The sequence below is a fragment of the Ochotona princeps genome, chromosome 6 (genome assembly GCF_030435755.1).
Source record: "Ochotona princeps isolate mOchPri1 chromosome 6, mOchPri1.hap1, whole genome shotgun sequence".
NCBI lineage: Eukaryota > Metazoa > Chordata > Mammalia > Lagomorpha > Ochotonidae > Ochotona > Ochotona princeps.
In genome coordinates this window covers 13,691,054-13,716,429 of record NC_080837.1, presented here as the reverse complement: position 1 = coordinate 13,716,429, position 25,376 = coordinate 13,691,054, and the positions used below count along the sequence as shown (strand labels likewise).

General features: G+C 53.0%; 1 protein-coding gene across 2 annotated transcripts in view; it reads right to left on the bottom strand.

The window, feature by feature from the left end:
- The window catches only part of ANP32A (acidic nuclear phosphoprotein 32 family member A), a 31,351-nt gene extending 16,417 nt beyond the window's left edge, over positions 1-14,934 (bottom strand). For both annotated transcript variants that reach the window (XM_058665627.1, XM_058665628.1), the window contains exon 1: positions 14,743-14,934. In XM_058665627.1, coding sequence (XP_058521610.1) covers positions 14,743-14,796 — 54 coding nt within the window. In that variant the 5' untranslated portion in view covers positions 14,797-14,934. The remainder of the gene's footprint in view (positions 1-14,742) is intronic.
- Positions 14,935-25,376: the final 10,442 nt, after the last annotated feature.

Here is a 25,376-nt window from a genome sequence, read left to right as displayed (position 1 = left end):
ACCCCTGTCTTAAAATGGGTGACCAGAGCTATTCTTAAAGGTATAGGCTGCCAAGTCCCTGATGAGCCCCATGCCAGACTCCCAGCAAGTGCCCAGTAGCCAGAAAGTCTTGGCTGAACCCAAAGGGAATCTTGGTGAGGGTGGCGGCAAGGGCAGGGAGGGGCTCTGGGGAAAACCAGAAGGCGGGAATACACAATGGCTTCCTAGTTGGAGCAGCACCCCAGGAGGGTCCCAGGGCACCTTCAAACCCTGACCCTGGCCCAATGAAGGCTCTGAGAAATGGAGAAGCAATCAGTTAAATTTGAAACTGGGAGGAAAATCGCAGAACTTCACACTTATTTGTTCTTAGTCATTCTGCCTCACAGTAAAACATAAAAGGCAAAGTCTTGGTCTCATCTGTGTCATGCTCCTAGGAAAACAATGTAGTAGATATCACTAGAGACAGAGTTATCAAAGATTTCTGTGCAACCCTTGTGTAATCACTGAAGGGGTAGCTGGGAAGCAGGGCAGGAGGCAGAGGTGGAGTTGGATGGAAGATCACCCCAAGATTCCAGGTTCCGGGTTTAGGTCTTCTCAAGGGCGAGGACCCAGCTTTGGACCTCAGCACAGCTCCTAGGGACCTCATGACCTTTGGCAACCTCAATCCCCTCACCTGATACAGTGGGAAAGATTCCATTCATCTTGCAGCATTTTTGCACAGATTAACCAAGAATAAACACAGTATCTGGCACAGTGGCGCTCAACAAACAGAAAAAAAAAAGGTAAAGAAAGTACACCTGCTTTTCTTATTCTTTAGTCAAAGGATGAAAATCCAGTGGGTTTCTGAGGTACAAAGACAGGAGGCATCAGGTGGTCAGGCCCTGCAACACTGCTCAAATGCTGCCTCCTCTGGGAGGCCTTCTTGAATCATCCATCTATTTAAAAATCTAGTTATTTGAAAGAGCATAGGGCCGGTGCAGTAGCCTAGTGGCTAAAGTCTCGCATTGCACACACTGGGATCAAATATGGGTGCCAGTTCTAATCCCTGCAGCCCCACTTCCCATCCAGCTCCATGCTTGTGGCCTGGGAAGGCAGCCGAGAACGGCCCAAAGCCTTGAGACCCTGCACCCACGTGGGAGACCCAGAAGAAGCTCCTGGCTGCTAGCTTTGGATCAGCTCAGCTTCGGTCATTGCAGTCACTTTGGGAGTGAATTAGCGGACAGATCTTCCTCTCTGTATATCTGGCTTTCCAATAAAAGTAAATAAACCTTAAAAAAAAACAAAAGAGCACAGATTACGTGTGCACATGTGAGAGAGAAAATCTTCTATCTGCTGATTCACTCACTAGGCTGGACCCAGCCGAAGCCAAGAGCCAGAAACTTCATCTCTCCTCCCACGTGGGTGGCAGGGGCCCATGAACTTGGTATTTCTAGGTGCATCATCAGGGGGCTGGAGCAGACGGGACTCGAACTGGCTCTCAGCATGTAAGTGGTGGCTACACCCACTGTGCCAAGACACCAGGCCCCGCTCCATCCCCCTCAGCACGGCAGTTAGCACGCCAGCGCCAAGCCTTCGTTAGATGGCCTCTTGACTCTCCCCGAGGGAGTGGCAGCCCTCCGTGTCCAGCACAGGTGATGAGCTGCTTGCCTGGGTCACTGCTGCATCCGGCATGCCGAGAAGAGAATGCAGCACAGGGAGGGCACTGGATCAGCATGAGGGAATGAATGAATGAGTCTTCAAGACTGGGAGTCGGCCAGAAGGAATTCCTTTGCTATATCTCTTTTTTGCCTCTGCCTCTGGCTAACACCTGCAGAAACCAAGCCCATGACCCTGGCTGATATCAGACAGGCTGGCCAAGGATTGAGGCAGGACATCTGTGGCCACACAGGGCTCTTAAGGCTAATAAGGCTCCTGTCCCCAGATAAGTCTGGTGCTGGGGACCACTCAGACCAACACACACGCCTTGCTGGAGTCTCTGGCCAGTCCCTTCCATGTCCGGCCCAGCCCTGTGGTCACTCCTGGTAGTGCCCATGCTGGACACTGGAACTGAGGGAAGCCTCCTGAGTACCTAGCGAGGCCAACTGTCCCAAAACCAAGCACCCGCTGAGCTCCAAGAGGATGCTCGGCAGTCCATTTCTGCTCCTACCACCCCCAGCCCTGCACCAGCAGCCCTGGAGAACACTCCCTTCAGAACAGGCTCCCAGACTCCAGACCACACCTAAAGGTACAGACATACCAGCCCTCCTAGGCAAGACACATACGGGCATGTCTGCCACGGAACTGCCAACCAGACGGGGCTCAGAGGAGCAGAACCACTCATTATGGCTGCGGGCCAGCCTCTGCACACAGCCTTCCTCAGCGCCGACCAGAGGGAACGCAGCCTGCTCTTCCTGGGCCACATCCAGGGGTTTGCCCCAAACTCCAGAAGGCATGCAGAATGAAGACCCGCCTGGGTGGCTGTGAGAGCCAGTGTGAAGTCCCCGAGACAGAGCAGGAGCACTGCACCTGTCCTCACTGCCTGCCTCACTGGGGAGCCATACTGAGCTGTGCCAGGCCTCTCAGTGCTGCCCACAGCAGGTGGTAGGGAGACACAGCGATCAGCATTAACAGCGGGGAGACACAGACACACGCCCAGGCCAGATGCTCACAGAACAAGCTGCCGTGTGATCTGGGAGGCCTTGGGACTTCTTGACCTCCATGCTACCTGGGTAAACACAACTTGGTGCAGGATCTTCCAGACAATCCAGGAGGCCTTCCTGAGGAAGTGGACCTTGCGGAAGCTCCCAGAAGAAGGCTGAGGACTGAGAGCCACCGACCCCACCAGTTCTACAGACTGAGGAGGTGCTGGGGCAGAATGAGCCAGTGCCACAGCCCAATGACCTCCACGGAAGGAAGTGCTAGGCCCTGGGTTGCCCTCTAGCCCTTATACTACTACTACTACTATAACAACAGGGGTCTCTGACCCTCACCCAGGAGCTCCCTGTCTGCTTCAGCAGCTGCAAGCAAGAACTGCTTCCAGGGCTAGGCAAAGACTGTTCTCTGCTCTAAGAACTACTACCTCCCCCGACCTCCTCAATCTCAGACAGCAGGCAAAAGCCTTCCTGGGGAACTGGCTCCTATCACCCAAGCAGCTCCCTACAGCCTGGGCTTGGGCAGTAAGACTCATTCTCAACAAGCCCTGGGAAGCGGATACGGTCATTCGCTGTTTTGCAGGTGTGGCTACTTCGGACCTGACTGTGAAGAGGGCTAGTACCCACTTCTTCCAAAACACCATGAATCCCCCAGTCCCTTGGGGGCTGAGGATGAGTCAAACCCAGACCTGAGCAGCAAGTCTCAGGCTACACTCCTGGCAGCATCCCCCATAGGAGACACAGGTAAGTGTACAGTACTAAGTTCTGTATGGCTGGGGTCACACAGCCAAGAAGCAGATCACCATTTCCCAGTAGGTTGGATCAAGCCCCTTCTGTCCTGTTTCCAGGCCCCCAGTTTCCTCTTTCATATCCTCTGGGTTGACATCTCCCGACCTGCTAGGAACTCCCATTCCCCCCCCACCCCAATGTAGTGGCTCCCAACTGAGTCTCCTTCAGAGCTTGCTAAAAATACCTGGTGCAGAGAGCCCACGCTGTGGAGTAGAAGCTTAAGTCTCCCCCTGCACCTGACATCCCAAATGGGGCACCAGTTTCAGTCCTGGCTGTTCCACCTCCTGCTAAACCACTGGGTAAGAAGTGGAAGATAGCCCAAATCTTTGGGCCCCTGTACCCTAATCAGACACCTGGAAGAAGCTCCTGGCTCCTGGCTTTGAATCAGCCCAGCTCCGGACATTGTGGCCATTTGGGAAGTGAACTTATAGATAGAAGATCATTGTCTCTCTTCTCTCTGCCTTTCAGGTAAAAATAAACAAATCTTTTTAAATAAAAAGTGCATGGTAGCGGGAAGGAATGGGGAGGGGTTGGGGGAATCCCAGAGCCTATGAAACAGTGTCACATAATGCAACGTAATAAAAAAAAAGTGCATGGTACACTGGGCACCACCTGGGGTAGAGTCTAAGAATTTCCTTGGCAGCTCCTGGGTGGTCCTGGCACACTGCTGGGATGGAAATCTGCCTTCTAACCATCCCCTTAGTGCCTGTTAATGAGCCACCAAGCCCCAGTGCCACCAAGGGAACCTCCAACCCAGCCCAGCACATGTACCCTGGGCAATAACTCTGTCACATACTTTAGCGATATGGGCATCCAACTCGCGCTTCACCCTAGAGGCTGGGGCCATCAGCCACAGCTGGCACACAGGCCAGACCAGCAAAGTGGCTCCTGCCCTGTCCCTCACCACTTCATCCACTAGGGCCTGTTGGGAAGGCCATGGCCTGAGGAGAGAGCTGGAAGCCCAGAGTGGGGTTGACTACCTCACTGATGCATGGTCCAGGAGAAATCAAAGTGTTTCTGGGTCTTGCCTCTTCACTCCTTCACCAGCCCCTCCTTTCTCCCTCTGCAGGAGGCCACAGGGTCCCTGCACCTGCACCAAAGCCTCACCCAGAAACACAGCCACGTCTGCCTCCTCCAAGCTTTGCTCAGCTCCTTGGTCCCTGCCCTGCCACCTGCAGCAGACTTCCTCCCAGCCTCAAGATAAGGAGAAAGCTGCCCACCTACTACCAGCTGACCCTAAGCCCATAGTGACAAAGTCCTCTCCCCCTCACTACTTCCAGGCCTCTCTTAACACAGGTACAGGGGAATGGAGCCATAGGAATGACCCGACGGGAACTCAGGTGGACCTGGACATGTGGCATCATCAAGTGGACATGCAGCAACAATGGACCCAGGAAGGCTGCCTTACCAGAGAGGGGCTGGAATGTCCTCTGTCCTGCTCATCAGCCGCCAGGGCTGCAAAGAGCTTAACAAGGAGATGCTGTTTGCCAGGGTTCGAGCACCTGCTTCACAGTGGGACTTTTCGAAACTGAGCTACAAATAAACAATGAACTGCAGCAGTGCTCTCCTAAGACAATCTACTGTGGCCAAAGGAAAAAAAAATTAGCACTGGAATATTTTTTTAACTTATCCTTTCTCACTAATTATCCTTGCTGTATGCTATAGATATGTATTTATATGTAGTATATGCAAATGATCCAGAACTAAAAAAGGTAGACACACACCAGGGCACTTCAAAAAGTTATCAGGGGCCCAATGTGGTGGCCTAGCGGCTAAAGTCCTTGCCTTGAACGCCCCGGGATCCCATATGGACACTAGTTCTAATCCCGGCAGCTCCACTTTCCATCCAGCTCCCTGCTTGTGACCTGGGAAAGCAGTCGAGGACGGCCCAAAGCCTTGGGACACTGCACCCGTGTGGGAGCCCTGGAAGAAGCTCCCGGCTCCTGGCTTCAGATAGGTGCAGCACTGGCCACTGCGGTCACTTGAGGAGTGAGTCATCAGATGGAAGATCTTCCTCTCTATCTCTTCTCCTCTCTATCTGCCTTTCCAATAAAAATAAATAAATCTTTTTTAAAAATAGATGAAAAGTTATCAGAAGATCCATTTTCATGCACAAAATTTAAAACAGATGCATAACTTTTCCATAAAACACATTTTCATGGACTTTTTCAAGAGCCTTCATTTGCACAGATTTAAATATTACTCTTGCATTCAAATAAACTTACATTTTAGTGGTATCCTTCCTGAACTTAGAAGTCCCCCACGTACTAAAGAGCTGAGGCTCATTTTTTTGGTGATAATGGATGAAAAAAAATTCTGAAAGACTTGCAGCACACTGAGCTGGCAACAGCCCCCGCCCAACACACACACACACACACACACACACACACGTCCAGAGGTAGAACTCGTGTCAGCCTGGCAGGAAAGCTGGGTGCCTTGTCTCTGTGGCTTCATGCTTGGTTGCCCAGCCAATGGGTAACGCAAAAGATGGATGCCCTGCTGCTGCCACTCAGCACTCCAGAGAGCCAAGCGCAGTGGGCAATGAGAATACATGTGATGGTGAGCAAGACCAGGTCCCTGGGATCACACACGAGGCGCCAGGCTACGATGTTCATCAAGCTCCTCCAGGACTGTGTAATCACAAAATGAAGCAATGGAGAGGCAAGGTTCTAGAAGAGTTTTAGAACAGAGACAGAATCAGCCCTGGATCTGAAGGGGAAGATGAAGGAAGATGAGAGAGAGGCCATGTAGGACCTTGCAGATCTACGCTAAGGCTGACATGATGGCATCTATGTTTCGGTAAAGGTCATCCTGCTGAAGATGGGAGCCTGGCTTCTGGGAAACTACAGTGGGATGCACGGAGAACTTCCGGCTAGCAACAGGGGACAGTGTTCTGAACCACAGGACTTGTGACAGATGGAAAGGGGGCCAGGCAAGAGGTGGAGCAGGACACAGAGGCCACAGGCTTCCTTTGGGACCGCAGTGCTCTTTGCAGCAGAGAGCCCAGCGAGGAGGCCAGTGTGGCACCTGCAGTGGTGTGTAATGGAACTTGCACACAGACAGGACGTAGCATCACAGGGCCCAGCACCCAGCTGGCCAACCAGAGACGCATCAGCTGTGGATGCTGAATGCAGAGGCCACAGGCAGCTGAGGGATGACAGACACAACGGGAGGGAGAAGGCAGCTCCAGGAGGTCGGGGACCCACCAGAGATGTCTTTATGCTTGTTCTGGGAGGGTGGTTGGCAGTTGGAGTGTGAGGAGCATCCGTTTGGGGAATGGTAAGGTGCCCGGGAGAAGGGAACCATCGGTAAGAAGCAGAGGATAGGAACACAGGATCACTGAGCTGGGGAGGGGTCTGGGCTTGAATCATCCTTTAGGAAACAGAAGGGGGTATCCCAGCTTGGACAGAGGGCAGTCTGAGAGGTGGACACCTGAAACCTAAAACTAATAGCAGTGGTAAAAGGAGTGATGGTCAGGGCATGGCACACAGTGACACTCTCCCCTTGTAGAAACCACTGCCCCACATCGGTGCCAGGATGCTCTGTGCTGTTCAGCTCCTGCGGATCTACCCAGACCTGGATGCAGCTCAGTGACCAGCACACTGTCTGTGAGCAAAACGAACTGTGCCAGTTCAGTTCTCTAGTTTCTAACCTCTTTCCCATGGAAACAAATGTGACTTTTTTGTACCGTGTGTCTCTCGGTAATGTGTTTTTAAGTGATGCCAGCCACGAGTTCCAGCAGAACAGACCGTAGCATTTATTGAATGTTTGCTGTGTGCCTGGGACGGATGGTTACATCTTCATTTCACAGACACAAGCTAGGCCCTGGGAGGGACAGCAGCTGCCTGGGTGCCCCCAGCTAGAAGTGGGGGACACAAGATGCTCAGTCAGGAAGTTTGGATACAGGGCAGTGAAGTGCACTCTCCTCTCTACAACCTACTTAAAAACAAACAAAAAACTTTATTTTATTTGAAAGGCAGGGTTACAGAGAGAGATTGGTCTGCCATCCGCTGATTCACTCCCCAGAAGGCCACACTAGCCAGTGTTTGGCCAGCAGCCTGGAATGCCCTCCAGGTCTCAGACGTAGTTGTAAGGGTCCAAGTACTCAGGCCATTCTCCACTGCTTTTCCAACATAGTAGGGAATTGGACTGGAAGTGAAGCAACTGGCACTTGAACCCCCTGTGCCTAGATGGAATGCTGGCACTGCAGGTAATGGCTTAACCTACAACGTCACAATCCAACCCCATCTGCAAGCTTCTCTGACTCAGAGCTGTAAAGTGTGGGTGCCTTCAGGCAACATCCGTAGTGTGCAGAGGGATGGGGGGGTTGAGAACAGGGTGCGGCAGTGTGGGTGGCTGAAGGCCACAGGCGCAAGGGCAAGTGAGCTGTGGAAGGTGTCTGCCAGGGAAAGGAGTTTAGTTAGGATAATGACGCCTTGTGCGGCTGAGAAGGTTGGGGCTGGGAGTCAGAGAGCAGACGGCTCGAGAACACAGCATCCAGAGCTGATCCGGCTCCAAACAGGAGGCAGCATGACTGGCTCACAGTGCCAAGGGGTCCCCAGAGCAAAGGGTATTTTCTCATTCCCCCAAGCCACACCACAAAAAACCCTTTAGTACATGGGGGAACTTAACACTCACCTTTTAATGTCTTTCAAACATGCACAAGGGACAAAACCAAATCTACAGGTCAAAGCCAGCCAATTTTCCTTTTCAACAAACCCCAAAGTATTTTCCATCAAGGAGCAGAATACGTGGTTCGTTTCTTGAGTAAGGACTACATGGGTGCACCAGTGGGTACAGGCCTCTGGGTAGCAGGTGTGGAAGCAACCATCAGATCAGAACATCTGAACTCTCACCGTGTAATTCCACCACCCTACCTTAGAGTGGGGACGACCAAGGCCCAGGAAGACAGACAACGCACCCAGCTCTGTTAATAGCAAAGCTGAGAACAGAACCAAGTCTTTAATAGTTCTCTGGTAATTTCCTCACCAAACCGGAATCTCCAAACATAAATACGCCTGGGAAAAACAGGGCTGACTTTAATCCACGGCAGAGTTGGTAATAGCAGAGTACGTTCGCCGATCTTTCAGATCTGCAGCCTGCAGCCAGTGTGGGAAACGAATCGGTGGGGAGATGAATGCCAGGGATGGCCGCAGAGTCAAGCAAAGCGAACCCAAGCAAGCACCCAGGGGTAACAGGGAGCCCCGGAAGCCCAAGACCCCAGGGACCGGCTGTGGTCTTATTTATAGACAACTGAGCTCTTCCCTGCCTTGGCTACAGGCTCATGGCCACCGCGGCCAGGCTCAGCACCAACGATGACAAATCGCTTTAAATGAGAAGTTCTGAGCCACAGCTGCTTTTGCCAACCTCCATGGGGCACCAGTGCTGGGCATCTATTACTGGTGTTGCAGTTCTACTTCAAGGCAACGTAGGAGCCACCAGCCAGGTCCCCGTTTCTCTGCTGGTTGGGGGACTGCTACTGGGTACTTGCCAATAGGCTGGACAGCCAGCTAGAGCAGGAGGAGGACAGGCCAACATAGGACGGGGAAGGGAGAAGGCAGCTAGCATCTCCAACGGTGTGTTCCATCCGGACCCCTGAGACCCTCGTAAGCTGAGTCCCCTGCTTCCTTGCAAGTTATTTTCTCAGTGTGGTGGGATACATTTGAACTGAACCTCTCTGGGACACTCAGCCCTGAAAACTCAAATCCATGCTATTACAACAGTGCTACCAACCACAGACATCTAGTCCAACTCCCCTTGACAGGCTGGTGGTGTAGGGTGGCTGAGGAGGAACTGCAGCCTCCAAGTTCAGGATGCTGTGAGGTGGACCAGGACTTATCATGACCAACCCCCAAAACCCTCTCCCCTACATAATTCTCTCCCTCTTCGGGCCAGGTCAATCTTCCACTCACTAGTTCGTGTCAAAGAGGCTGGAGAACAGGAAGGCTCCAAGAGCAGAAAACAAACACACCGTGACACACAGCACAGGCCAACACCACCAGGCCCCAAGACCGTCTGCGGCTTCCCCCTCCCGCCTCAGACATGCCAGAAAACCTCAGGCCTGCCTTTGTAAACTCCTTTCACCTGACACAGAGAAGACCAGTCACATGGGGAGGGTGACTGTTATGAGATGCAAAGGCCAGGAGAAATACGGAGCGCCCACCCCTGAGAACTTTAGCTGGTTATACACAAGAAGTGGACAGAGGGCTGTGTGCCACCGAACTGGTTAGCTCCTGCAGACTGGAGGCTGATTTTTACTCAGCACATACAGAAAGATGTGGACTCCAGACACACTGCCCAAATAAATGCGGGATTGCTTCATGCTGGAGGGAAAAAAAAAAACCCAACCAACCCTGGGGTCCCTCCTCCCAGACTACTAAATCAAGGATGAACTACACAGGGAGCATGACACACAAGCACTTTCACCGTAAGAACAAAAACAAATTTCCACTAATTTTTTTTTAATTGATTAAAAAAAATCATACTGGGTGCTTTTTTACAGGTCTGCTAAGGAGGTAGGTGGAACTTTCTTCAGAGGGGTAACATTTCACTTGATTGGGATTCAGCGTGTGTATTTCACATCCAAACCATTGCCATGTTTACATGTATTAATCATCCTTAGCCCATGAGCTGTCCAAACACAGGCAGCTCAGCTGTAATTTGGGGCTGAGTACGAACAACTTCTACTCAGCAGTGGAACCCGGAACTCTGCATCCCGCATGCTTCCCTGCTAATTTTGGTTAAAATAATAACATCACACTGGACCCTGAGAGGATGACACCAGCATCCTAAGGTCCACCTATGGGGCATCGGGTTTCACAGTACAAAGACCAAGGCTGGTGTTTTTGCCAGTTGTCCGACGTTCCCTGAAAACCTCAGATGATTCACCCTCTGAACAGGGCTAACAGCACACCGCCTGGCATGCCACTAAGGAGCTGTGGGGAGGATTAAGGGAGATGATCCAGGAGGTGTTAGGAGTATACGATGTCCCAGATACTAAGGACAGGCCAATGGTCAGTGTCCTGGCTGTGTAGTCGGAGGCCAACAGAGAAGGCATCACACGGGAGATGACACCACAGAAGCCGCTGTCAGAGGGGCCACTCCCTGCCTGCCTGCTCTTAGTACCCAACAGGCCAGATCCTTGCAGACTAACTAGATGTGCCTGTGCTGAGCCGTCCTCAGCATGAGGTCCTCTCCAGGTCATGGTGGCCCTGGAGCTAGGATGCTGAGCTCCAGAACCCAAGAGGATAGCCAGTCTGCACGTGTGGACCTTCAGCTGCAGCTTAATTCCCTCCCTCCCTCAGATGGCATCATTCCAAAGTAAGGGGAGAAAGAAAGGAGTGTCCCCCAAGATGGGGTGCTTCCGGGGAAGTGGAGGTAGTGCCAAGGATCCCAGCACAAATCCAGGCTCTGCCTGACTCATCACATGATGACCTTCCTATGCCCCCATGTCCAATTTTTACAGCAAGAAATTAATACTCCCTCCTCCACACAGCTGCATGGCGTGTGGAATCTACTTACATACATGTGCCACACACAGCCTAGGTGCTACAGAAGCAGTAGCTGCTTCTGTAAACAATGAATTTTCAACTCAAACCTCTGCTGTCACTACCGTGGTACACTGACCCGCGTTGAAGGCTCCAGCAAACCAGGGCGAAATGAGATTACCATCCCTCCCACCTTACACATATAGGTGGGGAAACTAAGCCTCAAAGATGCAAGTGGGGTCAACTAGCAGAAGGCTCTTCTCTCTCAAGCCAGGCCTGGGCCCTGGTTGGAGTCCAGCTTCCCCACGGAGTCCCCAGCCTCCAAAAGTCCGGTGTGCAACCAAACTCAACTGGCTGTGACCAATGTGAACATGGGCTCAATGTTCTGAGTGACTCTCTAGCTGCTCGCACAAAACCGGAGTTAACAGCAGGCTCCTCGAACCCCATTAGGCAGCAAGTCAGCCTGCAAAACATCATGCGATGTATTCCAAAGGTCACAGTCAGAGCCGGCTTGCAGGGCAGTCTGGGTCGGACGTGGCTCCGGCAGACGGAGGGGGGACGTACAGAACAGAGAAAGGCAGTTAACTTTTTTTCTAAAGTGATTCTGGTCTCTTCTTTAGGGTAGGGGTTACTCCGACTGACTATTCAAACTCCCTTCCCTGGGACAAAAATACAGAGTAAGGAGGGGATCCTCTACGACACCCACCTGCAGCACCTACCTTCCTGAAGGGCGTTTTCCCAACACTTGGATCCACACCACTGCCTCCGGGGAAAGAGGCTGGCCATCCTGGGCTCCAGGCTGGCCTTGGAGACCCCCGTATTCCCTCCCCCTTCTCTCCCACCCTGCATCACCCACAGACCCCTCCCCAGCAAGGCTACCCTCACCCCATCACTTCCGCCCAAGGAGCCAGCAGTGGTGGTGGGGGGGGGGGATCTGGTCGTTCTTAAGGCTACATTTAACTACGTCTGCGCCTGCAGGAGGACCAGCGAACCCTGGAGAGAAGGGCGGGAGGGCAGAGAGCCGCGGGTAGGGGCGGCGCCTCCGGTGGAGCGCGGCCCTCCCAGCGACGTGCGGGGTGCAGACCCCAATCCAAGCACCTTACACAACCCTATTGGGGGGTCACCGGCGCTACTTCCAAGGTCCCCTCCTCGTTGGAGGCCGTCGGGTCGATGGCGCAAGGCTTCACTGCCCCCACCCCCCACCGGCGACAACAGCCACGGTGACAAAATGGCAGCTCGGCGCCCGGCAGTCGTGCCACAGGCGCGCCAAGGGCCCTGGCGGTTCTCCCCACCCGTACCTCGCAACCGCACCCCCTACCGCTGCCCCCGCCCCCAAGCACGCCTTGGAGCCCTTCGGGCTCGGCCCCAGGGTGGGTCTCGAAATAGAAAAAAAAATTTTTTTAAATAAATCTCATTCACAAATGCCGCAGCCGGAGCTCGGAACCTGCTCGGAACGAGCCCACCAGCCCGCCTGGCGCGCCGGTCCCCGCGCCGCCTGCAGCCGCCGAGCCCGCACGCCGAGCCCCGCGCGCACCGCCGTGGGGGAGGGGCGGGGCGGGCCGCGCGAGACCGGGGAACATGGCTGCTCGTCCTAGTTCGCCGTCGCGGCGTGGCCACCAGCCCCGGAGCCGAGTTGGGAGAGGTCCCGAAGGTGGGTGTGGGTATGTGTATGTGTGTGTGCGCAGGGGTCCGCCCCCGCCAAAGGGGTGGGGGGTGGCACACCGGGGAGGGCGCAGGGGGCGCTTCCCCGGAGCCGTTTGTCTCCGGAACCCGTGCAAAACCCCGGTTCTCCTCCCCCACCCCTTTTGTCCCTCGCTCGCTGGCTCTCGCCCCCTCCCCCGCCGCCTGCGCCCCACCCCGCCCTGAGGCCGGGGCCGGCGTGCGGGCCGCCAGGCTGGCGGGCCAAGGGGGCGCAGCGTGAGAATCCTCCCCGTCCGGCGCGCCGCCGCGCACACTCGCGAACTTTAAAGCCGGTTCGACCCGCTTGCCGTTGCGCTCCCAGGCGGCAGGCGGCCAGCTGCAATCACTCGGACCCTCTCCGCCCCTCCGGGGGCTTCCGGAAAGTACGCGGGAAGACGGAGGCTGCGGCCCCCTCCCCCATCACCACACCCAGCACCCCCGAAAAGCTGGGCTGCGGGGTCCAGGCGGCGCGAGAAGCACTCCGCAGGAACTCCCGCCGGGCCAGGGCGCCCCCTCCCCGGCACCCCGCAGGCACTGGCACGTCCACCGGCCGTGGCGAGAGAAGGAGGGACAAAAAGGATCTTGTTTTCAAAAGTCTCACTCCAGCTCGGGGGAGGAACTAGGGGAAGAGGAAGCGAGGCCTGGCTGCGCCAGGGACTCAGGTTTAACGGGCCGGAGGGGCGACGGGTCCGCACTTGGGGGTCACCCCCCAATCCCCGAGTCCCAACTCCGGGGCTTCCCAGAGCCTGCTAGGGTCCCGCCGGGGTCCGCACAGCAGCCCCTGGGGTTCCCCCCTTGCCGAGCTGCCAATTCGCAAGAAATAGCCACGCGTGAAAGCGAGCAGGAGCCAGGAATACGTCCCCCAGCTCGCCTTCCCCTCGTTGGGGTGCGCTCCGGCCTCCCATCCGCGCGTAAGTGTCCCTCCTCCACCAGATCTCGCCGTTCACAGCAGCGGTCAGGCGAAAACTCCACGGCCGGGGCTGCGCGCGCGCCCTGCCCCGCACGACCGTGGGTCCCCCCTCTCCACCCCAGCTTCCCGGCCGGCGCCCAGCTCCGCGTCCTAACAAAGTTTCCTGTGCTTGGGTCGGAGCCGGGCGCTGAGAGGGCTGCCGGGGAGTCCGCCCCGAGCTCAACTGGCGTGGAGGGAGGCCGGAAGGGGTTGGGGGGCGAGGACGGGGGAGGGGTAGGCACCCGGGACGCGGAGGCTCAGCGCAAGTTGCAGCTGCAACGGCAGGGACGAGGCGGGTAGGCGCGGGGACCGCGGGCGCCCAGGGGCAGCGTGGAGAAGCCCTCCCCCTGCCGCGAATTTGTCCTCCGGTGGTCGCCGGGCGAGGAGGAAACCTCAGCATCTGGCCCGAAGGTGGTGTGGAAAGAGTGAGGGAGAAAGAGGAGGAGAGGAAGGCAGGCGGAGGGAGGGAGGGAGAGAAAGGGCGCGTTCACGAACACTACAAAGTTACAAATATGGCTCCCCAGTCTCTCGCCTCATCACTGCGAGGCAGCCAGGACGCACTTTCAACTCGAGCCGCCCCCAACTCCGCGGGCCTCGGCCCACACGGATCGCAAACTAAACCGGACTCGCGGCGCCCAAAACTTATTGTGTGTGTGTGTGTGTCTGTGTGCGTGTGTGTCTGTGTGCGTGTGTGTGCGCGCGTGAGAGCCAGCCAGCCAGCCAGCCCGGGCGAGCGAGCGGGCGGGCGCGGGAGGGGCGCGCGGTGGCCGCGAGCCCCCCTCCCCGGGACCGGGAAATCCGGCGGGCTGCCCCCTCGCCGCCGCCTCCCGCGCCCGTCCCTGCCCGGCCGAGTCACGGGGGCAGCGGGCCCAGAGGCTTCCGCGGCCCGCACGCGTGCGCCCGCCCGCCGCCCCGCCGCTGCACACTCGCACGCAGCGCCTCGCACCCACCTCGCACACGCGGGCGCACACACACAGGTAGTCACCCAGCAAGGGCAGCGGGCGGCACGGGCTCGGGGAATGGGCTGGGGGCCTTGCAAAGCCCGCCATCCTCCCACCCGCAGCCCTGCGACCCCCGACCCCACACCTCCCGGGCGCCCCCTCCCCTCTAGGAAAAGTGCCTCTTCCCCCCACCTCCTCCTCCAGCACGCACACACACACATATACACACATACACACACACAAAGTAGGAGAATGGACCGCCCGAGATATTTTTGGCAAATGCTCACATCAGAGGGCGTCCTGTTCCGCAGCTCTAAATGAATCCGTCTGTCCATGTCCATCTCTCGCGCTCGCTCTCTGCAGAGGCTCCCGCGCCGGCGGAATTCAATCGATAAACCCCGAACCCACGGCCGCGCGTTTTAGGACTTTGAAGGCTCAACCAGCTCCGCGCTCGGTGCTCGAGCCCCCAGCACCCGCGGCGCACACGAACCTGATCGCCGCGGAGGCGGGATCTGCGGCCCCGCGCGGCCGAGCGGCAGCGCCTCGCGCCAATCGCCGCCGAGGGTCTCCGGGCCACAGCCAATGGCGGCGGTGTGGGGGGGAGGGCCCAATGGGCGGGCTGCGCAGCCGGCCAGGGAGGTGCAGCCATTTGGTTTGTGGTGCCGGAGACGGACCCCTGTTTAGGTTTCGGGGCGGCCGAGGAGCGCGGCGGCTGCTCCCTGGCTGAGCGCGGGGGGTGGGCGGCCTGGCGGGGGACGGGGAAGGTGACTGCGCCTCCGGGGCCCGAGCCGCACGGCCTCGCCAGCCCGCCGCCGCCTCCGCGCTGGGCCGGGGGCGGGGCCGCAGGTGCGTTGGTGCTGCGAGGGGCAGGGGTGCGGCCGGAGGGGGTCGGGTCGGGGTCCCCGCCGCTCGGGGGCCCTGCCGGGGCGGCACCAAGAGGCTGGCGGCCTGAGATTCCCCTGGGCCGCGGGGCCGCCCGGCGCATGAAAGGCCCCGGGGCGAGGAGGAGGAGTAAAAGGCGCAGAAAGGGGAGGGTCTCCACCGAGTCTTGGGGCTCCTGAGGGTCGTTTTAAGGGTGTAGGGTCCCTGGGCTGCGGCGCCCCAGCCCCTCGGGCCACCGCCACCGCCTGGGCCCGCTCGGAAGCAGTACCTGACACAGCCCGCGGCGAGCACCTCTGCGTGACTTACCGCACGGGTCCCTCTTGTCTCTTCTGCCTTCACCTAAGGCCAGCTTGGAGAGAGCTCTCGCCCCTGGGTGCGCGGGGGTCGTGTTTGGGCCGAGGAGGGTGCTGGCCGTGCGTTGCATGCCTGTCTCGCTGGCTGTGCTGGTGGTTGAGCGGAGGGCAAGGCAGGGGCCGCACCTCGCATCCCCGCCGCGCGCCAACTGCCAACGGCGCGCGGTCCACCTGAGTCACTTGCTTCGACTTGGGTTGCCGGCGTGGCAGTCATGGGCACATTCTGCCCCGGTTTCTCGGCTTGCAACCTCAAGAAAATGAAGTTTTTAAGAGACCTTGAAGCTCGGTGTCCTGGCCTGGTAGCTGTTCAGCTGCCTGCCTGTGGCTCTCCCCTAATCGCCAGCCTCGCGATCCTGATCCTTCACGACTCGGTGTTTTGCACATGCTTTCCCCCCAAGGTGCACAAACCCGAAGGTAGCGTTCTTTTGGGGTGCTGGATACATTGCTTATTTTTCTCAGAGGCAAGGACTTGAGGGAGGGAGACCTGTGAAACAGGGTTACATAACACCGATACAGTTTCATAAAGTTTGGGAGGAAACACAAAAAGCTACAGTGTAAATAAGACATACTTAGAACAACACGCCGAGGGAGGAAACTAGCGTCTTGGGTACTCCAACCTGCCGGATTGCAAGCCGTGGCGAAGCGTTTCCGTGGCGATCATAAATGCACTTTGAAAGTTGGCCGCGTTTGGTTTACTCTGAGTAGCTGGGAAGCGCCAAGTAAAGCATCCAAGTCGTGGCTTCATTTAGTCCGGGTATAAGTAGTATAATTTACTCGTTGGCTTAGCTGGCGTCTCTGTCAGCCTCGGATTTTGTTCATCTTACGGAGAGCTATGAGTGTCATTTGGGTTCGTTTATCTTTCAGTGTATTCTTTTCTGAGCCACGAGATCTCCCAAGTTGTTTCTGGAGAGGGTTATTTCAAATTGCCTTGAAACAATCTGGTGGGCTCCATGTGATGACAGTCCTGCCAGTTAATGCTCTCTTTGAAGGCAGAAGCTCATTTAAAATTCCACCCGCGGGCGGGACCACACTTAGCATGGCCCTGTGGCACAGTGCCTTTCCGGGCCAGTGATCTGCTCGCAGCCAGCCAATCAGAGGCGGAGATGCAGCCCTCTTGCCCTGGTAAACAAGCAGAAGGCAGGGGAGGATCCCCGGGAAGCCCAAACTCCAGGAGCAGATAGAACTCTGGCTAGAAAAGCGTTACCTGAACACCCAGTCAGAAAGACAAGTGTCACCTGTTTCTGCAAGCATCTTGCTTTTTGAAAATACCTTTTGATAGCAGTTCACTAAAAGTCAGTCATTACAGAAGTTGAAATATCCGAAGTGTCACCCCACTGAATATTGCCCAGGAGGAAAAAATGTCCACTTTGCCTTCGTAAGTAAATTTGTAGTTTGGCTCCCAGAGAAATGGAGGCTGATTTTTGAGTTCTTATCGAAAGGAAATCGGAAATACAGCTTAACTTCAGCTAAGACATTGGCCAAATATCAGGAAATCTCCTCAATCCTTGTTTTCCAGGGTTCTTCATTAAGTTCCAGTGTAGTGGCTATCATGATGCTAACTAAATGCCATGAATGAATCTGCATTTCAAAGAACATAGTAAGAAGAGAAGTCCTGTCCCGGGGTAGCATTGAGTGGCTGTTGACACAGTGGGAATGGGTGGGGTTCCTGACAGCTGGAGAAACCAAAGCAGAATGTGGGTGAGGAGAGAGGCAGGATCTATTCTCTGCAACTGGGTCGGATGCACAGTTCAAAGTTCAAGCACCTGGAGAGACAGCTGGCCTTCCAAAATGTTCTCCAGGGCGAATCCGAGAATCCTTGCAAGCAAGTGAGCAGGCTGCCTGCTCTGTGAGCCCTGTGAGCTACCTGTTCCCTCAGGCTCTTGCTGGAGAGTCCTGTTTTGTAAGTAACCACTGCGATTGTAGCTCCTTCAACCTTTGTTTGATCTCAAAAGATGCAAACCCTTTGCTTCGCATCCTTTTTTATTCACCATTGACTTTTTGTTCTTGAACTGGTGTCATACACACTGGAACCAGGCCACAGAACTCTGTCCCCTCCAACAGGGTTCTGCTTGGACCTCAAAGACAATGCTATGGAAAGGCTCCAGGTTAATTACAGTCTCTTTTGTTGCTCTATATAAATAGCTTTTAGAAATGTAGATTATTCTTTCAAAATCCATGGTAACAAATGTGAGGACTACTGCATTTTGATGTGAGTAGCAAAGGAATGTTGGGGCCCAAGATGTGAGAAGCCGCTCTTCATTTTCTTTGGCTATTAATCAACGATACTAGATTTTCTTTTTAAATAACTTAGGCGACTGAATTGTTATCAATGATTTTGATCCTGCAGAAAAAGCACCATTCCATTAAGACTGTCATCAATGACTAAAAATTAAGCACTGCAGGCATTTGACCTTGCAGTCCAGACAATAGGTGACCCCATGTCCCACAGTGTGGTGCCCAGGTGTGAGGTTAGGCTCTGCTCATGACTCCAGCTTCCTGCTAACACAGACCCTGCCACCCACAAGGAAACTCGGCTTGGGGTCCCAGCTTCTGGCTTTGGCCTGGCCCGGCCTTGACTGTAGAGGCAAACGTTTGCAGAGTCTAGCAGCGGATGGGAGAGTGCCCTATTGTCCATCCACCCCATCCCACCTTTAGATGAGTAAAATTTAATTTGTTACTAGCAGAAATAAGAAAAATTGGGCTCAACAAGAAGAAAAAGAGAGCTATTCGCTTATATTTTAACATTTAAATATGGCTATAAAGGAAAAAAATACCTGAAAGCCAAATGATAAAGACTAAGCAAAGACAATTTAAGTTGAAAAACTAGAAAAACAAACTGTCTAGACTGCTAATTCATTTCAACCCATCTGGAGTTGAAGAAAGGGACATTATCTATTCTGCTTGAGGCCCAGTGTGATAGCCCACTGGCAAAATCCTTGCCATGCATTCACCAGGATCATCCAGCTCCCTGCCTGTGGCCTGGGAAAGCAGTCGAGGATGACCCAAAACCTTGGGAACCTGTACCCACGTGAGAGACCCGGAAGAAGCTCTTGGCTCTTGACTTCAGATCAGCTCAGCTCTGGCCATTGTGGCCACTTGGGAACTGAACCAGCAGATTGGAAGATCTTTCTCTCTGTCTCTCTGTCTCTCTTCCTTCTCTCTGTTAATCTGCCTTTCCAATAAAAATACATCTTGAAAAATCTATGAAGCTTGAAGTAGTAAAGATCATACTTTACAAAAACCACTTGAAGTTTCCAAATACCACTTGAAGTTTTTAGTAACATAGCAAAAATTCTCTCACAGGTTCCCTCTGTTTTGTAACAGAAGTTATTATTTCAACTTGTAAATAAGGATCCATTTTAAATTAGTCAACAATTGTGCTTGAATTAGAGATCAATTTAATTTACTCTAAAAAACTGGCACATTTTTTCTTAAAACATTTATTTATTTTCATTGGAAAGGCAGATTTACAGAGAGGAGAGACAGAAAGATCTTTCATCCATTGGTTCACTTCCCATGTGGCCAAAGCTGAGCCAATCCAAAGCGGGGAACCAGGAGCTTCTGCCAGGTCTCCTGTGTGGGTGCAGGATCCTCAAGATCCTCAGCTGCTTTTTCAGGCCACAAACATTAGCTGGATGAGAAGCGGAGCAGCTGGAACGCGGAGCAGCTGGAACACGCAGCAGGGTCCATTAATCCCACACATGCAAAGCGAGAATTTACCCCACTAGGCTATTACACCAGGCCCCCACAACTGACATATTTTTTATGTATTTCCAGTTAAAATGTTATCAGGGGGCCGGAGCAGTGGCCTAGCGGCTGAAGTCCTCACCTTGAGCATGCCGGGATCCCATATGGACACCAGTTCTGATCCAAGCAGCCCTGCTTCCCATCCAGCTCCCTGCTTGTGGCCTGGGAAAGCAGTCGAGGACTGCCCAAAGCCTTAGGACCCTGCACCCGTGTGGGAGACCTGGAGGAAGCTCCTGGCTTCAGATTGGCTCAGCTTCGGCTGTTATGGTCACTTGGGGAGTGAATCTGCAGACAGAAGATCTTCCTCTCTGTATATCTGACTTTGAAAAAAAAAAAAACTTTAAAAATAAAGTAAAATGTTATCACAAAAGTGTATATTCTAAACTTTCTCTGGAAATTCTGAATCCCAGCAACCTGATTTTTAACATTCATTTACATGCGGTCAAGTGCGAGTCGGGTGAGGAGTCTGAAGCCTCCACCCCAGTAGAAGGGCATGGCTCTATCTGCAACATTGCTTTTCTGGCCCAGCTGTGTACCTGAACTCAAATTCTCATGCCTCCTTTTGTAAGACCGTCCTGCCACTTTTGCATAGATTTATTCAAAGGCAGCTTGAATCAGTATGACACCTGCTTTCCACCAGGCTGGACCAACTCCTGAGTGAACTCAGAGAAGCTCTGCTATGGGTAAGATAGAGTAATAGGCAAATTTGGGATGCAAAAATGTGTGGCAAGGACTTCAGTCACAGCTTTTTGTAGTAGGGAAAGCAGGGCTGTTCACATGCCTAACCGAAAAAAAAGACGCCAATATACCAAAAATAGTTTAAGGGGTTTTTTTGTTGTTGTTTTGTTTTGTTTTTGTTTTTTAATGGTGCAAGGGTGATGGGCTCATGTGGAGTTTGTTTTGGGGGAGGGGAAGGGGACTAATTTGTTGCTGAGTTTTGTTTTAATAAAGATCTTCCTTCAGCTGGTTTGCTCCCCAAATGCCTGCTATGGTTGAAGCTGAGCTATCTGAAGCCAAGAGCTTCTTCTGGGTTTCCCAGGTGGGTACGGGGCCGTCCTCCTCAGCTGCTTTCCCAGGCCGTAAGCAGGGAGCTGGATGGGAAGTGGAGCAGCCAGGACAGGCGCTCATATGGGATCTCGGCACTTGGCAAGGGGAGGATTCGCCAGTTGAGCCATCATGCTGACCCCTGTTGCTAACTTTGGCAATCAGAAAAACAGACTTAATGGACAATACAGGTATAACTGGTATTTGAGATTTTTTGTGCTAGGAATAATTTTTGGTTGCTCACAACTGAAATTTGTCCTGACTGACCAAGCAGAAGGCAGCTTTTATGAGACTGGCACAGAACCAAAGAGGAATAAGGTCCAGGAAAGGAGCAGCTGATGGAAACTTGGGTAGCCTGGAGCACAGTGTGGGGTGCTGTGGAGAACCCCACCCTGGAAGTCCTGTCATTGCTATGCGCCTTGCACCTGTCCCAGTGCTCATGGCATCTTGCATCTTTGTACCACTCCCTCAAGAGTCATAGCCCTCAGCAAGAGCATATGAAGGTGTCCTAGCTGTCGGAAAAAAGCATGAGCTGCCCCCTCAGCTCCCACGGTGGGAAGAGGGACCCCTCTTCCATTTGGTTTATAATTCTGTCCAAAGAGATGTCTGGTGGCATACTTTCCTGAGCCTTAGAAGCAGCGGGATCCATATGGGGTCATGTCCTGACTGTTCCAGTTCCCATCCAGCTCCCTGCTTGTGGCCTGGGAAATTACTTGAGGGTGGCCCAAAGCCTTGGGACCCTGAACCTGTGTGGGAGACCCAGAAGAAGGTCCTGGCTTCTGACTTCATATTGGCTCAGCTCTGGCCATTGCAGTCACTTGCAAAGTGAACCCGTGGATGGAAGATCTTTCTGTCTTTCCTTCTCTGTGTAAATCTGTTTTTCACTAGAAATAATAAATAAATCTTTAAAAAAAAGTCCTGTAGGACCAAGTGTTTTCTGTATTGGAATGTAATTGTTTCCTTGGGTGATGAAATGAAAATCATAGCAGGTTGCTAGTTATTCAACAGATGCCATTTCCTCTTCTGCCTGCATCAGAACTTACCTATGATTTCCAGCTGTCCTTGCCACTAGATGGGGTCATGTGACTGAGATCAAGCATGAAGAGTCTGAGTAGAGGAGATGCTGCTGGGGCCAGCGCGGTAGCCTATCAGCTAAAGTCCTCACCTTGCACGTGCAGGTTCTAATCCCAGCGGCCCTGCTTCCCATCCAGCTCCCTGCTTGTGGCCTGGGAAAGCAGTCGAGGATGGCCCAATGCCTTGGGATCCTGCACCCATGTGGGAGACCGGAAGAGGCTCCTGGCTCATGGCTTCGGATCAGCTCAGCTCTGGCCACTGGGAGTGGCCACTTGGGAGTGAAGCAGTGGATAGAAGAGCTTTTTCTCTGTCTCTCCTTTTCTCTGTAAGTCTGACTTTCCAATAAAAAATAAAACAACTCTTTAAGAAAAAGTAATGATGCCATTGAAGACTAGAATCCACTCTGCGTACAGAGGTGGAACAATAGTGAACAACAGTGAGGTTAGAAACCACGTGCTCCTGATTTAGACCTGCCCTCAGCCTCGTCCAGTAGCAGAACCTTCCCACTAAACTGGCTCACCTTTCATTTCACTTGCTCACTGGACATAGCCAAAGCTAAAACTAACTTCTCTGCCAGCCAGCACTAACCCACCACCTCCTGCCATCACCTGTTATCAGGGAACCTGTGGAACTGCCCTTCACTGAGTCCCACAGCCTCATCTATCTGCCAACCATATTCCCTCCTGGCATCCCCATTTGTGCCACAAGTGCCCACATCAGCTCCTGTGCCAGCCATCCAGGGCTATGGAACTTAACCTTTGTTTCCCATTCTTGCCCCCTCCCACAGAGAGAATTCCAGGCAGAGGCATCCATATGATGCACAGGTAAGCAGGGTTTGTTTAAAAAGGGAGTGACATCATGGCATCTCCTTCCTGGTTCAGGATGAGACACAGGTGCATGCTAGGAAATTAGGAGTATTAGATTGACAGGTGAAGGGAGACAGTTATAATGCAGGGCTGATGGAAATTGCAGCTCACACTTCTGCATCTAACTCCTTGCCTAGTTCCCCACATCACTAGGAGATCCCAGAGTTCTCATTTTACCACCAACAGTGTTTACAAAGAGGCATTGAGAACTAAAGTAGCATTGCCAACTTTTAATTTTTCCAGACAAAAACATTTTTGGGCCCCGCACGGTAGCCCAGTGGTTAAAATCCTCACCTTGCACATGTTGGGATCCCATATGGGCAGCAATTCGTGTCCTGGTTGCTTCACTTCCCTTCCAGCTCCCTCTCTGTGGCCTGGGAAGGCAGTAGAGGACGGCCCAAAGCCTTGTGACCCTGTATCCACATGGAAGAGCTGGAGACTCCTGGCTCCTGGCTTCATGAAAATCAGCTCAGCTCTGGCCAATGCAGCCACTTGGGGAGTGAACCAGCTGACGGAAAATCTCCCTTTCTGTCTCTCCTCCTCTCTGTATATCTGACTTTACAATAAAAATAAATCTTTAAAAAAAATTTTTTTTAGGGACTAGGGTTGTGGTACAGCACATTAAGCTGGTGTATTAGATGCTGGCATCCCATATGGGCAACAGTGGCATCCTGGTTGCTACACTTATAACCACTCCCCTCCGTTAATGTGCTTGGGAAAGCAGTAAAAAGTGGCTCAAGTGTTTGAGCACTGCACTCAGTGTGGGAGGTGTGACTGGACCCCCTGATCCCTGGCTTTGGCCTGGACCAGCCCCTGATGTTGCAGCTATTTGGGGGGAGTGACCAGCAGATGGAAGATACCCGACTCTGCCTTTCAAACAAACAAATCTTTTAAAAAGAGAGGTGTCCGAGTATTTTTAAAAAAAAAAAAAAAAGAATTCCTTAGGAGTCACCGAGATGACACTGGCTAATCCTCTGCCTGCAGTGCTGGCATCCCATATAGGCACTGGTTCGTGTCCCAGCTTCTCCACTTTCCATCCAGCTCCCTGCTTATGGCCTGGGAAAGCAGGGGGGACTGTCCCGGGCCTTGAGACCCTGCACTCATGTGGGAGACCTGAAAGAAGCTCCTGGCTCCTGGCTTTGGATCAGCAGAGCTCTGGACAGTGGGGCCATTTGGGGAGTTAACCGGTGGATGGAAGATCTCACTCATCTATCAAATCTGCCCTTCCAATAAACATAAATGAATGTTTAAAAAAATTATTTGAAAAAATGATCACAATTTTTAGACTATAGAGGGGGAACTCAACTTCAGAATACAGAACAGTCTTTTCTACCAGGTACATCTAATTTTGCAAGAATTTGTGACATTTCTAGACCGGGGAGCTGGATGGATACCTTGCAGGAGACCAGGAGGGGCCCTGAGGTCCTCAGACTCTGACGTATGGTGAGATGGATGTTTCTGAGTTTCCGTTACAGTGTTCTTTGGTTTCTCTGTGGCCTGTTCTCTTCCCACCCTCACTTAAATAACTCTAGGACGCCCAAGACTACCCGCTATGGGTTGAATGTGCCCCCTCAAAGTTCACGTGTTGGAAGCTGAATCTACAAATTCCTCTGTTTGGGGTCTTTGGAAAGGGAGCTCTGGGAGGTCAGCAGGTGCAGATGAGACCATGGGAGGGGTCTTCACAGTAGTGTCAGTGTCTTGGTTAGAGGAGGAAGGCAGAGCTGCTTCAGCACGTGTTACCCTCTGCCACATGACACTGCAGCAGCAAAGCGGCAGGTGCCCCGGGCCATGGTCCCGGGCCTCCGGCCTCCACAGTGCTGAGCCACAAACGTTTCTTTGTTTTTTGTTTTTTGTTTTTTTTTTTTAAATAAACTCTTTGATCCAAAGTATCTTGTTATGATGGAAAGCAACCGAAGACAGCACATTCCTCATGTTATTTCTAACCCAGCAGATTTCACTCTTCTATATTTTTTCTCATTAACTCTGTAAGTCTTCCACCTTGTAGTGTCTGTTCTTTTTTCTCCACCAGTCTAAACCCTACCCAAAGTCAGACCAGATCGGATGCCACAGTCTCCTTGAAGCCTGTGGTGATGTGCTGTACCCACCTGAGCTCTTACCCCTCTTACACTCTAATGTGTAGCAGGTGGCCACTTACTTCCACGTATTATAGCTATTTGCTCCTCCTATAAAAATTACAGTAAATCTTTGAAGATAAAACCAACATTCTGCTCCACTGTATTATCCCTCCATTTGAACATTTTAAATAACTGACATATATTAAATGGCCTAATAAATGATTTAAATGTAGTGGACAGTACATTTGAAACATGTAAATAATTTTAATTGTCAATGCTAAGGAAATACCAATAGGACACTGGGGAAACAGGGATTGCTAAGTAACCTCTTTATTTTTTTCTAACACAAGGGATTGTAACACAGAAGTTTTTCGACTTATAAAAGATATATTTTAGGGACTGGTACAATGGCATGGTAAGCTAAGCCTTTGCTTGCAGTGCCAGCATCCCATATGAGTGCTGGGTGGCGTCCTGGATGCCCCACTTCTGATCCAGCTCCTTGCGTATGGCCTGGGAAAGCAGCAGAGGATGGCTCAAGTCCTTGGGACCCTGCACCTATGTGGGAGATCCAGATGAAACTCCTGGCCTCAGATCAGCTCACTTGCAACTGTTGCAGCCATTTAAGGAATGAATCAGCAGATGGAAGATCTGTCTGTCTCTCCTCTCTGTAATCTTGCCTTTCAATAAAAACAAATCTTTAAAAAAAAATAGATTCATTTTAGGCTCCTACTCAGGAACTGTCTTTATTTTAGGCTTTTATCCAGGAATAGAATTATCTTAAAAGGCAATTTGGGGCCCAGCGCAGTGGCCTTGCGGCTAAGGTCCTCGCCTTAAGTGCACCAGAATCCCATATGGGCGCTGGTTCTAATCCTGGCAGCTC